Genomic DNA, 15,819 nt, shown 5'->3' with positions numbered 1-15,819 from the left:
GGTAAGGACGATAATAGTATGAGCTTGGAAGTACGGGCAGAGCTTCCGAGTTGCAATTATCAATGCGTATGCTAGCTTTTCCATCTCCGGGTATCTCGTTTCTGCTCCCTGCAATACTTTGCTAACTTAATAGATGGGTCGTTGGACCCGATCTGCCTCCTTTATTAGTACCGAACTGACTACCTCGTCGCTTGCCGAGAGGTATAGTTCTAAAACATCGCCCTCATTGGGGCGGGTTAGGGTTGGCACACCAGCGAGGTACTCCTTGAGCTTGTCAAACGCAAGCTGGCAATCTTGGGTCCATTCGAACCCTTTGCCCTTTATTGCCTTAAAGAACGGCAAACAGCGGTCTGCCGACTTAGACATGAAACGGCCTAAGGCGGCTATGCGGCCATTCAACCTCTGAACCTCCTTCGGCTTCCGGGGTGGTTTCATGTCTAAGATGGCCTTAACCTTATCCGGGTTGGCCTCAATGCCGCACCGGTTAACGATGTATCCTAGGAATTTACCCGAGGTCACGCCAAACACACACTTGTTCGGATTCAATCTCATATTGAACTTATGCAAAATTCCAAAAATAGAATGCAAGTCTTGTATTAATTCATGTGAGGATTGGGTTTTGACAACCATGTCATCTACATAGCATTCTACTTTTCCGCCGATTAACGGCGCAAACAATTTATTTACAAGCCTTTGAAAGGTTGCCCCTGCGTTTTTCAACCCGAAGGGCATAACCTTGTAGCAGTACAGGCCGAATTCAGTGATGAAGGCAGTCTTTTCTTCGTCCTTCGGGTCCATCTTGATCTGGTTATAGCCCGAGTAGGCATCCAAGAAACTTAGCAACTCATGCCCTGAGGTTGCGTCCACCAAACAGTCGATTCTGGGGAGCGGGAAGCAATCTTTCGGGCAAGCCCAGTTCAGGTCGGTGTAGTTGATGCACATGCACCACTTGCCACTAGCCTTCTTTACTAGGACGGGTTTGGCTAACCAGCTTGGGTAGTGGACTTCTCTTATGAAGTCCGCCGCGAGGAGCTTCTCGACTTCCTCGCCGACCGCTTCCCACCGTTCCGGGGCTAGGTTGCGTTTCTTCCATCTAACGGGCCTAACTACAGGATCAGTGTTCAACTTGTGAGTTATGAGTTTGGGGTCTATACCGGGCATTTCTGCCACGGACCATGCAAAAATATCTAAATTTTGAAGTAAAAAACTTACCAGTTCGGATCGTAGGGGCTCTTGGATGGAAGCGCCGATCAGGAGCGTCCGAGCTGGGTCTGCTGTTGAGGTCGGGACCGTGACTGCTTCTTCCGTGGGCGCGGCTCATTCTCCGCTTTGCTCCGTGGGTCGTTCCAGTTCAAGGTTATCGGCCACCTTGGTTTTCCCCTTTAGGGCGACAACATAGCACTTGCAGGACTCGAGCTGGTCGCCCCGCGCTACTCCCACACCGAAGTCTGTTGGGAACTTCATGGCCAAGTGGTAAGTGGAGACCACCGCCCGTAGGGAATGGGTGATCGGTCGACCTACTATGGCATTGTAGGGAGAGGGGGTCGCTACCACTAGGAAGTTGTGTTCGAATCTGACCACACAAGGCCATGTGCCGATCTCTACAAGTACTGTTATTTTTCCAAGGGTCGGACGACTTCTCTGCTGAAGCCTACCAAAGGAGTGTGTGCGGGCTTCAGGTCGCTTCTTTGTAACTGGAGCTGGTCAAATGCGGCTTTGAATAGTATGTCGGCCGAGCTGCCCGAGTCGACGAGTATGCGCCTAACCTCGAAGTCGTTGATTTTCAGCTTTATTACGAGTGCGTCGTCGTGGGGGTAATGGACCCCTCGCGCATCGTCTTCTGTGAAGAAAATTGGCTCTTCCGTTCTCAGCCGCTTTGGGGGATTCTATTCCTCTCGGGTGACCTCGCGAACCGACGTCCGAGATGCCGCTAAGGTGCACCCTGCAACGATTGAACCTCCCGCTATCATGTGGATGGTTCCCCGAACTGGCCTCTCCTCTGGGGGCTGTCTCTGTGGTTGTTCGGTCGGCCTACTACTGGACTCGGGAGCGTCTTTGCCATGCTCCCCTTGCCGACCTATTTTATTACCATTATTAGTGTTATTATTATTTTGTACAAAGTTTCTCAAATATCCGCGACGGATGAGCTCCTCTATCTCGTCGCGGAGGTTTTTACAACTCTCGGTATTGTGACCGTGGTCCTTGTGAAAGCTGTAATACAGACTCTTATTTCTTTCATTGGGATTCTCCCTCAGACGGGGCGGCCACTTCACGTACGAGGCATCCTTGATTGCCATCAGGATTTCGGCCCGCTTTGCGTTCAATGGAGTGTAGTCAGCTCGGTCTGGTGCAGGAGCTTGGAACAACTGACCCGCCTTTGCACCCGAACTATTTCCTTTTTCCTTCGGGTGTCCTCTTGACTGGAAGGTTCCCCTTCTCTCTTTCTTTTTTCGGGTGCGCCCTCACCCTTCTGGTTGATCTCCTCTTTGGTGGCTATGAACTTATCCGCAAGCTTTAGAAAGTCGATTATGGTCGTGGGTTGGTCGACGACCATGTGCCACTTGAACTCTTTGTGTTTTACGCCCTTCTTGGCCACTACTAGGCGTACGGCGGGGTCCAGGCGCAGTATCTGCATACAAGCGTCGTTGAACCGCTTGATATAACTTCAGATGGACTCCCCTTCTCTCTGGGCTACGTTGAAGATGTTTTCTTCAGTCTGTGGGCACCGTTTGTTGGTGACAAAGTGGGACGTGAAAGCTTGTGCAAACTGCGCCCAGCTTCTTATCGACCCGGGTGCCAAGTTCCGGTACCACGTGTGGGCTGCTCCCCTGAAAGTAGTGGAGAAGGCCACGCACATGCATGACTCACTAGCTCGCGCCAGGTGCATCTGTGACTGAAAAGCGTCTACGTGATCATTCGGGTTGAATGAGTCATACTTGTCAAGAGGGAGAAGTTTGAAATCGTTGGGCATCGGGACTGCCAAGAGTTTGGAGGATAGGGGGGGACGGAACCGAGAGGAGGGGAGCCTTGGCTTCGGCTGAGCCTACCTCTTCCTTGCCCATTAACTCGGGCAAATCGCGGGTGACAGATCGACGAGCTCGGCGGCGGCGTCTCTGCTTCTTGGTGGGCTCGGCGTTCGTGCTGCTCACCTCCGCGCTGTCTAGAACGGTTTGCGCCGGGAGTAGCCCGGTCTGCTGGTGATGGCTGCGGACAGAAGGGGCCTGCTTAGAGTCTGTTGCCAGGATCTCGAACCGGTTTTCAACGATCGGGGTTCCGAACTTCGACTGTCGAGGCGACGTTGACCTGTCGGGCCGGGGTCCTCCCGACCTGTCCACCCGTGGCGAGATCGGGGTAGCCGGTCTCTCCCGTCTGCCGTAGGGGGAGGCCTGGTTTTTCGGGAGATTTTGGGGGGCCTCTCCTCGGCCGGAGTGCTCGCTCTGGCAACGAGATTTGGCTTGCTGGGAGGCCGGGTGCTGAGGCTGTTGAAGTTGAGGTTGGGGCAGCTGGGGGAACTGCTGCTGATACTGGTACTGGGAGACCTGGTGCAGCACGTGCTGTTGATAGAGCTAAAGTTGTTGGAACTATTGCATTTGGGCCTGCATGGCCTTCATGCACTGCATCAGGTCCTCCAGCTGGTTCGGGCTGGCCGCTGGGGGCACAACCGAGGGTTCGGTGAACGTCGTTCCGACTGTAGCGGGGAGTGGGGCGATGACAAGTGCCATTGTGAGAGGCACGTTCAAGCTGGGGATTCCGTCCGCTGAGAGGGGGACGGTGAACTGTCCGATACAGACAGTAGGAGACTAGGGTTGCCCCTTGGATTTATCCACTTCCGTGCCTCGTCCGACGTCGCTAGAGGAAGCCATGAGCGTTGGGTTGTTTCAAGGAAGAAGAAGTAACTGAAAGAATTTAAAGGGGAAGGCCTTTTGAAGTATTCCCACAGACGGCGCCAAATGATGCGGAGCGATCCGGGCACTCCTAGCTAGCGGCTGGCTGGCTCCTTGTCGACAACACGCAGCACCTGAGAAGATGAAAGGAAGGATTCCTGGGGACTTGCCCGGTGGGAATACTCTGATGCTTAAGTTAGTACTGTGTATGGGGAGTAAAGAGAGAAAACGAGAGCTAAGAGTGGAGGTCGCGCTTTATCACTATATTTTAGAGGTTAGAGGTCTCAAGAGAGAGTTTCTCCTTTGCCTTGAGGGCCTTTTATCGGAGCGCTCTTGCGAGATCGATCATAACCGCCATTGGGTCCCTGCCACAGCCGTTACCTGCCAGGGCTGAGCAAGTGGCCGTTGGGACGTACCCCTTACTCGAGCGAGTGACACATCCCCCAAGTGACAGGCACGCCTCCGCCTACTGAGAGACGTGGGCGCAGACTGTCGAAAGGACAGGGACTGCGCCGTCAGTTAGGAACGTGGCCCAGTCTGACGGGTACGGCTTATTAAATAGAAGCTTCCTGAGGAATGCACGTGCGGCCCATTTGCGAGCTACTTTGCAACGAGCTTCAAATACTTCAGAAGTACCCTTGGTAGAATTGGTCCTCGGATGACTTGCCTTGTTCGGGAGCTCAGGCGAGCTGGCTTTCTTAGCTCGCAAGTTAAAGTTTTCCTCGGAATATCCCTTGAGGTAGCTCGGGGGACCCGTAGCCCGCGTTGTGGCGAGCCCCTCCTTTACCCCACTACCATGTAGCGAGCTGCTTTAGGGGCCTATCACTTAGCCATACTGGACCACGATACCGAGTTGTCGCTTACGCTTTGTCAACGTCCATGCGTCGTCGTTTCATGGGTTGGGTCAAATTATCCTTCATCACTGTTCATCATTAATTCACTGGCCACTATAAAAGGTAAATTGCTAAAACCTTCCCTGAAGTTTCTGATATTATATTGTTAAAACCTCTACTGAAGTTTGGTAATTGCAAAGGACCGGCAATTTTGACACTAACCCATTTGGCCCACCCATCTCTTACGTACGTGGGTCAATATGGGTAAGTGACCCACTGGGGTCAAGAGAAAAGGGTCAGGGTGGGGTTGGGTCAAGGGTACCATTGGGTCACAACATTAATGGTCGAATTAACTAAGGAGAGGGGGAAAGTGTTTAATTCAACTTTTAATAATCGAGGGATGGCATATGGAAAGGAGAGAAAGGAGATGCAGCGGCGGCCGACGACTAGAGAACTGAGGTTCGAATACTTCCATGACGGCTGAGTGTTTCTTCTCCACCACTAACATAAGGGAGATGCAACGGTTAGTGATTAACAAAGGTTTGAATAGTTTGATGAGGGTTGTGTTTTTCCTTTTCACCACCAACAGAAGGAGAGAGTAGGGAGATGCAGCGGTGGCCGGCGATTAACAAATAGAGGTTCGAATAACTCCGCTGATGTTTGTGTTTTTATTCTTCACCTCTAATGAAAGACAGGGCAAATCTTTCCTCTTCTAGTCTTTCCACCACTGCAGAAAGTTTTTTTTTTTTTTTGTGCCACTGCAATGACAGCCTTAGACTAAGATTGGATTCACACTGACTCTCTGGTCTTTCCACCATTATATAACAAGAGGATGTTCTACTTTTTTACAGTTGCAGGGATAGCTGGCGACGAAGGTTCAAGATCTGGTGCAACTTTCCACAAGTTTTGGGTTAAAATATATAATTATTTTGAAATTTTGTCAATTTAGGTATTCTATGCAATTTCAATTTTTTAAAATAATATATGTTTTTTTTTTATTTTATCATTTTCGTTTTTTCCTACAAATTTATATCAATTTTTGTGTTTTATTAATTTTGATAGTTTTTAATAATTTTTTTAATATTTGTATTTTTGTTTGAGTAAAATATTGTATTTTCTTAATATTTGCCTTAGATTAGTGGGTCATCTGGACTTTTTAACACAATTACAAATAGTTGTTAGAATCCTAAGAAGGGGCATGAAAATATCCAAAATACCCATATAGTGCAAAACCTTGTATTTTATATTAATTTGTATGTATTTACACTGTATATATTTGTATTTGTACTCCTAAACTGAGCCTTAAGAACCAACCTTGTTAGTAACTGCATTGGTATTTTAGACATTTTTCTGCTTTTGTTAGAGGATTTGAACCGAGAGAATCTACTTGCAATTATATCAGAAAGTTCAAGAGAAATAATTGCAAGTACCAAACTTCACAGAGGTTTAGAAATGGTTAAAAAACTTCAGGATAATAAGTAATACTATGTTATTAAATTGAAAGTTTGAAGCAAAAGGATTAACTTAACTTGATTTTAACATGCTAGCTAATGGTTATAGAATCCATTAATATATTATTTATTTTAAGTTAAATTGTTAATTAATAATTGCAAAAAATATACAGCAAATATAAAGAATTTGTTAGATCTGGTCTTACTGCTACTACTTGCTTGGACCTGACGTCACACAGCTAGCGTTTAAAAGAAAATTGCAACTTTCCCCACTATCAGGTATTATTTCAATCAAATTAAAATGGTCCCTTTATTTAAATCAAATGATCCCCGTCACAAATTTTTTAAAGGTATTAATTTATCAAAAATAAATAATACAAGATGGAAAGAGAGTTTACATCAGCCCCCCAACAACGTCGTACATTCCAGCCGTGTATTAGAAACATCTCCCAATGTTTTATTATTTTTTATACTATTATCAGGAGATATTTTCAATACACGGCTGGGAAGTGGTGTGGGACATTGTGGGGGGCTGATTTGAACTCATGTAAACAGGAGGCCTGTAAGGCAGGACAATCAAAATAAGGCAATCATAGGCACCAAAACACCATAAAATCCAAAAATGACAAAGATCCGCAATGCCATCTCTTACATCAAGGCCCCGTTCATTTACTTGGACAAGTGTATTTGTCAAGATAAACGTTTCCTAAGTTACACAAACTTAGATAAATTCATTTACCCATGTTCTTTTGATTTTTTTACTCATAAAAAACTAATGTTAAAATGAACAAATTTGTCCAATTGTTCAATGGAAAAGAAATGCCCGTTGAGCCCCCCCCCCTATTTACTAGTAAATGGGGCCCAAAATTTAACCATTGAATGATTGATCATACCATTAAGCTACGTAATTTCAACAAAGCAAATTTGCTAGCAGTCCAATGGTCATGAACATTGTATAAGACACATAGAGTGTGGGCTCTAACGCACTTCAAATGGACTCCGGATCGCCTGCCCATGAGAACTCTACCAATGTCTACCCACAACACACTACCCCTGTGAATTAAGAACATCTTCCCCTACATAATATTATGTAGGAGGATATGATGTTCTCCATGTGTGGCTGCAATGTTATGTAGGTAGACGTGGGCAGAGTTTGTGTGGGCAGGAGATCCGGACTCCTTCAAATGACACTTTTCTTGTACCTGTTTTGGAGGGCTTTCACGCGGCCACTTCGGACTTTGCAAAATGGGCCCCATAAAAAAGCCTAAAAGCTATGCTTGGTGAAAAACCTAGAAAGCCGGAATATGTATTAATTGAGTTAATAAATCAAGATCAAATTCACACCGCCTTCATGGTCATTTGCAGCTGTGCATTGGAAATATCTACCCATGAATAAAAACATACAAACATGGAGATGTTCCCAATATACAGTTGCAAGTGGCTGTGAATACAATGAGAGCACGATCTTGAGAAGACTGAATCTGAATTCTAATAAATCAACTTTCTGATGAAGTTAGTTATAATAGTTTTTTTCAATATGGCTCAATCAAAGCTAAAGTGGTAACTAAGACCTCGTTTGGCATCATTCCCCTCGTTTGGCATCATTCCGCGGGAGTGTTCCTTGCGTTCCAGATGCTCCTGCAGAATGGGAACACGTTTGGCATGACATTTTCTATCATTCCGTGTTCTTTTGGAGTGGGAACAGCATATTTCCAGTGAGTTTGGCTTCAGTCAGGACAAAGCCCGTTCGAGCAGCCTTTGCTGTTTTGCATTGAGAATATCTCCTTACTTATGTTCTTTATTTCATGGGGAGATATTCCCAATACAAGGTTGGGAAAGGCTGTTAAAACGGTGTGGGCACAGGTTTAATGGAAGCCGATCTCGTTTCCCAATACAAGAATGAGAAACTGGGAACACGTAGTTCCCACTTCCCACGACATCATTTCGCAACCATTTAGCCATAAGGAAGTCCTAGTCAAGCTTAGTGGGGTTCTTCCTACTGCCAATGCACTCCCAAGCCTTTGCAGAACTTCGACCAGGCTGCAATTGTTCAATCGGTCGCATTTTTCAGCCAATTTTCTTGCACTCAATCTTCACCTTCTTTCCGTCGCTCAAGTAAGAGCTTTCTCTCCTTGCTTAGTTCGCTTTTCAAAGCATTTTGCCCTTGTTTATTTTTTATTTTCATTATCTCTATTTGACATGCAATTTGCTTACTTATTGTAAAAATGTATTAGGTGCCATTGAATTGATCTGGCTTATTCAAGTGGTTTGATCAAATCGAACCACTGGTATAAGGACTTGTTCAAGTATGGATTTGAAAAACTAATCTTAAGATTAACAATCCAAATGCTGTTTCTATTTCTTTAAAATAGAAACTTGCTCCTAAGGAACAAATTGCTAAACACTAGTGTTATTATTCCCCAGGAACCAGAAATTCCATTCCTGTTGTGGAACAGGAATTTCTCAAGGAACAAGAACAGGAAAGAACAATGCCAAACGGGGCCTAATAGGTTGGTGTTAAAGCAAAATTTATAGGATAATCTATGATTGGTCAAAGTTCTTTTGGTATAATACCTTCAAGCATCATATGGATTTACATATATGCAAGTGTTAGTTCCTTTTAGTGAAAGAAGAAATGGAAAAGAATACAGTAACGAAAAGAGAAGATCATAGTAGTTCGGATATTAGTGGATCAACTTTACATTTATACAGAAAGGCATCATACCAGTCAACTGGTATCATAAAAGTGGTAACTAATAGGTTGGTCTAAAAGCAAAATTTGGTCAAAGTTCTTCTGGTATCATACCTTCAAGCATCATATGGATATGCATATGGATTTACATATATGCAAGTCTTAGTTCCTTTTAGTGAAAGAAGAAATGGAAAAGAATACAGCAAGGAAAAGAGATCAGAGTATAACAAGAATAAAATAATGATTAGATAACATGAGCTTCGTTTCTCAACTTGTCAATGAGTTCATCCACAGAGGAGACCAGCACCCCAGCTTTCCTCTTGGGGGGTTCAGTAACTTGAACTACCTCCAAATCAGACTTGATTTCCACATTCAGCTCCTGGGGTGTAACCTTCTTTATAACTTTTGATTTTGCTTTCATTATGTTGGGGAGCGTTGCATATCTTGGCTGGTTCAGTCTCAGATCCGTGCTGCATCAAGGGCAGAAGAGATGAATGAAGGTATTTTTCAAACAAGAATTTGAATCAAGTTTAAGAAAATCATATCTATTATAAGTTATAGATTTTTTTTTGATAAATAAAACTATTGTAAGTTATAGATTACCAAAATTGATTAAAGCATATAGTTAGTTAAAGAGATTAATTAACATGTTTGGGTGAAACTGTGCTTACAACAAGCTACAACCCCCCAGCCCCCCCACCCCCCTACACACACACACGAGAGAGAGAGAGAGAGAGAGAGAGAGAGAGAGAGAGAGAGAGAGAGAGAGAGAGCAACATAATAGGTTGTGTTCCCTTTCTTCTTAGGGCTTTCCTCTGTATATCTCTGCTTCTCCTTTACTTTAGGACTAGGCCTTGCCTTCAATCTCTTCTTAACAAGTAACAAGTTCCTACTAAATTTTGTTATCAACAAAAGAGAAAAGGCTAAGATGACAGGTTACATCTATATGAACCAAATGTATTCTGGAAAAAGTAAATTCTGAAGGTCCCAAAAAGTTTTCTAGAGATAGGTATTACTGCACTTTAAGCACTACCGTTTATGCTTTCAGAATGTTGTATAAGAATATCTTAGGGCATGGCAGTGGAAGAAGCATTGCCATATAAATGAAGCTAATACTATTACAAACTCCCGAAGGTAGTGGGTAATTGCCATTAGGTACAACAATGTTTTAAAAATGTGGAGGCATAATGCTTAAGCATTCCACTACCTGGATGCGTGACACTAGTCCAGAACACAAGAACCATAAGCCTCCTGAGCACGAGGCGTAAGCCTCATCAAGAGGAGTTCTTTCTTTTCTTTTCTGTCTTTCTTCCGAAAGGCATTGGAGGCATATGCCTCAAGCACCTGACACACACACCTCAGAGACATCCAGGCCCCCAGCATACACCTCAAACGCCTTTAACTACATTAGCGATACATGATACACAAAATTGCAAGTTACAAAATATAAGTTTATACATCACACTGGTAAAATCAGCATAGATGATGTCCCATATTAAATCATGGTCTGAGTCCCTGATACCTATAGCTCCTAAAGTTTCATTTTTTCACTCAACATCACTTTAAGGTTGAAAGTGGATTTTCCTTCACAATAGAAAACAAGCTCTCTTCATTGTGGTCCATAAAGTATGTGTTACAGTAGTAGTAGTAGTAGTAGTAGTTGAGCAGACTGCCAATCTCAAGAGACTAAACCACCCTGACACCCATTATCAAAAACAATATTGTTCCAGTCGTTACAAAAAAATAAATGATCTTACCCAAAAAAGTCATTGTAAAGACCTGCCCAAAAATAACAATAATAATTTTTCACTGGAACATCTTAATATACACTACTGTGCAATTTGGAAATTTTAGGATTGTGGATCAATAGAAAAACATATTTAGACTGGACCATAGAAAAACCAATTCTGCCTCAGTAATTTCTTCTTTCACCAGATTTAACCAAATTACATCACAAGTTGTTCTAGATAGTTTGAAACCGTTATCCAGATCTATCCTAGATCATGATCACTATACATAATGCCAAGATATAGAATCTAATACTCAAAGCATGTAAAAATTAAACCCATCAGTATTTATAAACAAGTTGAACATTTTAACTTGTCCTTCTGTTGCCTCACATCTTTACTTTTAATTTTCCATTTTTAAGTGTCTTTTTCATCTAAATGACCATAATGTTTTTTAGCAGCATCAATGATACTATCGTTGATAGTTTGACTTTGACATCCTTGATATTATCATATTATGTGGCTGGTGACGATCCAGGATGTAGATCATACAAACCTCCCCATGATATGAACTTGAAACCTGCTGTTTGCACTTTTCATGTAAATGCACATGTTCCTTCACATCTCTGCCATACATTTTGAATTTCTATTCCTTACCTAACAACAGCAAAAGGATGATGGGCAATGGATATCATATTACTAAAAATTAATCCTTACCAAAAAAACAACAGATGGTATGAACATGCATTGGCATAACCTTCTCAAGAAGTTGTCACACACCTTCCAAGTTACTCTCCAAGATCTTTGTATCCTTGGCAAGGAAGGAATTACTAAAAGTATAAAAGAATTACTCTAAAGGGAATGACAGTATAATATTGCCTTTAGGGGTGCCTTTCCAAGATCCATAAGCATTAAATTTTTAAGTTAAGAGTTCTATTGTCATAGGATATATTTTGGCAGGTATTGGTTTTAAAAGTTTCTTTCTAGAAATTTATGCCAAACATGTCTGATCACTTTCTTAATGCAACCAATAAGTGATCTAAGTGAGGAAGAAAAGTATAAGAATACCTACAAGTGGGGCCCATAGCCTCTTCTGTTCAACCACCCCAGCTATCCCTAAGGCTTTTTTCCAGGACACATCCTGCTATTTATTCTTCTCAAAATAATCTCACTCATGGGAGAAATCAGAAATCACCTAAATTTGGCAGTGTAAGGCAATTCTATAATTTCTATCAACTTTTCACATGGGTCAGTTTTCTAAGGGTCTAAGATAAGTGTTAAATAAGCATCTTTAGTTGACTTGGACCATACTTGGTCGTGGGCCTGCTTATGATTAAGTAACCATTAAGTTATCTCTTTTATTTAATTTAGTAACAGAATTGGGAGTGTTTTAAAGGGCTGGGCAACCCTCCCTTCTAGTATATAATATGTTCACAAAGCCAAAAATGGTACCTCTATTAAATAAAGAATTTTGTGTTGCAAATTTCATTCAGGGGCTTCTGTTTTTTATTCTTTTAACTATTCCATCCTGCACTCTTGAATGATTCTTGGCCAGTTCTTAACTGTTGTTGAGTAATTCCTGAGTCTGATATTTGATTGAAAACTCTGCCTTCTTGAATACTTTCTTCCTGAGCCTTTCTTCTTGCTGCCATCCTTCATGTTCTATTGCATTCCTAGCCTAATTGATCCGATCCTAATGGAGAAAGAATGTTTCCTTCCATCCCTAGAAAAATAGCCTACCCTAATAAACCCATTAAATAATTTCCGTGATATCAACCTCATAGATGATTTCTCATCCCTAAGCCACACCTAGGATTGTATATGCATCAGTGGGTTTGTCGTCCTTAAACCTTGACACTTTTCTCCAACCCTAAACATCCCTGGGAAAACTGACATACCCTATAAGACAAAACATGGTATGACCAAGAACTTAGTCCCAAGACTAAATTCTGCTTTCATATCCACTCCAGGGACAAAGCCAAGCCATACCTTCCACTATTAATAAAGTAGCATCTTTATTTACTTGTTACTGAAGTAAACCTTTTCTCCCCACTCAAAAATATCTATGGCAAAAACATGTAAGTGCCTTTCCAAGGACAGGGAAGACATTAATCTCAGGAACACCTCATACATGATAATTAGGAAGATGGATACAATGGTACAAAAGATCAAAGGATGCTTCACTCAGAAATAAATATATGTCCATACTGTTTTCTTGAAGGGTTCGACTCTGATACAGGAAAAACTTGCAACCAATCAACCGGTATCATAAAAGCGGTAAACAATCAGGTGGTATTTATCAAATCTGGTAGCATAGATTTTCCCACTCTTGAAGGTATCAAATATCTAACTATTTAGATTCCACCAGGGAGAAGAAAGTTAAGTCCTAAATGCCCTCAGAAAATTTAAAATCTCAAAAATAGTACCTTCAAGTTTTTCAATGTTCTCGTCAAGTTTTTTTCTGTTTCTTTTCTTCTGGGAGGGGGGGTGTTCATAAAATTAAGTTACACCAGATACAAAGCTTAAGCCAATATATGCATCTCCATGCTCAAAAAATAAGACTATCACATTAGCAACCTGAGAATTGAAAAGCTGCACCTGCACAGATACTACACTCTAGTTGTTCAATTAAATAAAGCATCCTGTCACAAAAGATATATAAATCTAGAAAATTGAGATAACATAAATAGATTTCTAGTTTTTCAACTAAAAACAAAAAAGCAGCATAACCATTTCAATCTGCAGTATGTTCCAGAATCACTTGATAAAGAGGATGCCATTTGCAATTCTAACTAAAAGGAACAGCACTGGCAGATGCAATTATAAACATAGAGGAAAATGTAATCAATTGTCAATTGTCATAAACATAAGAAACAATAAAGATATGATAATTACGTGATTACTGCTGGTAGGTCTAAACACAGAGTCTCCAGACCACCATCCACCTCCCTTTCCACTGTTGCTACCTGCTTCTCTTTATCCAGTACAACCTACTAGAAATAACAACAAAATCATAACAAAATAGAAGAACTATCAGTATGAAACAAACATAATCCTTCCATTTTTGGGGACCAATAACAAAGTTTTCCAGTAAATTCTAACCACAAGCTTAATTGCAAGATCTATAAAACCATATGATTTATGAATAAAGAGGCAGTTAAAAATGCCATCATACCATGATGCATCAAAAAAAGTAAAGTTAAAAATATTCAATATGTTACGAATGTGGAAAAGAATACAGATCATACCAGAGGAGACATCTAAAGAAAGGAATAGTTTTTTGATTGGTAAAGAAAGAAAGAGGTTAAAAAAAGGGCCTTTACAGACTGTAGTGAGTCTACAGTCTATGCATTAGGTTCCAACATTTGGATGGAACATGCATACAGACCGCTGTAAGTCACCATATAAGCAGAAAATGAAACTCGTAGTCAAGAAAACCAGGCCTTCACAGATACCAAACCATTAGTATACAGACAATTGGAATTTTTTTCACTAAGAGGAATAATCAAGCATTATTCCCGTTGTTCCCATCCTTCCATGTTTTTCTTTACAGGTCTGATGGATTTGCAAAACGTAATAAGGGTTTCCCAACATAAGGTCCACAGGCTTGTGCAATTAGGAAACTCCAATTCTTTGAACATAACAAGACTTCTATCATTCTTGGAACAGATGTACCTTCTTACCCTAAAAGCTGAAAATTAGTAAGAATACCAGCTTAGCATTATTTATCATTTAGTTTCTTAAAGAATGTAGAACTACAAACCACCATAAAGCAGGAATTGGATAAGGGTGATCTACATTCTCAATCCTCGTACATTGAGAATTGCATATGATGCCATGAGATAATTTCTATCTTCCACAAGCACATTTAAAAACAATTCTAAAAAGTGAACAAACCACCAAGCAAACCTAAATTGAACTTAAGACTCATGCCTTATGTTTAATGAATTAATTATGAATCTGGTCTAAAGGAGTAGGTACGGGGGTTCAAAAGACTATTATGCACTGTGGCTTCCTTTATCCATTATCTAGAATGATAGATAAAAAGTTTTCTATCATTACATTACATGATGATCAGAACAAGAAAATCAATCATCAAAGTCTTTTCTTCTTTCTTTTAATCAAGTATTCTAAATCAAATGAAAATACTGCGTCCGAGTTGATTACGCGGAAAATTAAAGGAGTCAGATATTCCGCTATGTATTGAAAATATGAAAGCATGAACCTTTGAAGCGAATGTTCCCTGTGGCCAGTTGAGCAGCCCTGCAACCATTTGCCCCGTTTGATTGCAATCGTCATCAATAGCCTGCACATTAATTAGGACAACCAACAGAAAGCAATCTACTGTAAGAGCAATCCCTCAGTAACCAAAATTCAAAAATCCAAAAGGGAGATCAAAATTAAACCAATTGAACTCGAAACTCCAAGACCGTAACCTGCTAGAATTGGAGGCTAATATTGCCGCACCTGTTTACCGAGGATGAGGAGACCAGGTTTCTCGACGTCGACAAGGGCTTTGAGGAGCTTGGCGACGGAGAGGGGATAGAGCGTGGGCGGAGCATCGACATGGATAGCCCTATCAGCGCCCATAGCGAGTCCAGTCCTAAGGGTGTCGAGACACTGATTGGGGCCCATGCTGACGGCGATCACCTCCGACGCCAGTCCTGCCTCCTTGATCCGAAGAGCTTCCTCGAGAGCAATCTCACAGAATGGGTTCATCGACATCTTCACGTTGCTCGTCTCAACACCGCTCTGATTGTTTGCATGCATGCGTAGTCATTGTTTGAATCACGAAAATCATGAACTCGGTGATGATGATTAAAGATAATTGATTTAATTAATTATGTTTATTTTTACCTTGTCAGGCTTAACTCTGATCTTAACGGCGTAGTCGACGACTCTCTTGACAGCAACCATGATCTTCATCTTTGTTCTTCTGCTGCTCTTCACCAGCACCGTAGCAGAACCCAGAAAAGGAAAAAGAGGATGACTGTTCCTGGGACTGGGAGAGTAGTTCGGGTAAGATAAGAATAAGATTGCAACTTTGGATATGGTTAAGATGGATCGGATGATATTCTGGTCAACTTCGGATGAGATTGCCACTTTAGCGATGATGAAACATGAAACTACCGGTACCGGGCTAAGAATGGGTCGGATCCAGATAATCGTAAGCCCGTAACTGACCGGACCCAGAATTTTGGAAGTCCGAGCCCAAGTCGACCAAATTTTTCC

General features: G+C 41.9%; 1 protein-coding gene across 1 annotated transcript; it reads right to left on the bottom strand.

Moving 5' to 3' along the window:
- Positions 1–8,819: 8,819 nt before the first annotated feature.
- On the bottom strand, positions 8,820–15,669 carry LOC104610039 (electron transfer flavoprotein subunit beta, mitochondrial-like). Its single transcript, XM_010276493.3, has 5 exons — positions 15,445–15,669; positions 15,055–15,339; positions 14,813–14,893; positions 13,483–13,577; positions 8,820–9,330 (listed from the first exon to the last, which is right to left on the bottom strand). The coding sequence occupies exons 1-5, from the start codon at positions 15,511–15,513 to the stop codon at positions 9,105–9,107; spliced, it is 756 nt and encodes a 251-aa protein (XP_010274795.1). The 5' UTR covers positions 15,514–15,669; the 3' UTR covers positions 8,820–9,104.
- Between the last annotated feature and the right edge of the window lie 150 nt (positions 15,670–15,819).

The sequence above is a fragment of the Nelumbo nucifera genome, chromosome 1 (genome assembly GCF_055504915.1).
Source record: "Nelumbo nucifera cultivar China Antique chromosome 1, China Antique-T2T, whole genome shotgun sequence".
NCBI lineage: Eukaryota > Viridiplantae > Streptophyta > Magnoliopsida > Proteales > Nelumbonaceae > Nelumbo > Nelumbo nucifera.
This window is presented reverse-complemented; position numbering and strand designations above follow the sequence as displayed.

Excerpts from the sequence above, each read along its gene's own strand:
- LOC104610039 (XM_010276493.3), bottom strand. The coding sequence starts at position 15,513 with ATGAAGATCATGGTTGCTGTCAAGAGAGTCGTCGACTACGCCGTTAAG. Across the intron at positions 15,340-15,444 it reads TCAGAGTTAAGCCTGACAAG|AGCGGTGTTGAGACGAGCAA; the intron begins GTAAAAATAAAC and ends GCAAACAATCAG. Across the intron at positions 9,331-13,482 it reads GACCTACCAGCAGTAATCAC|CACGGATCTGAGACTGAACC; the intron begins GTAATTATCATA and ends CCCTTGATGCAG.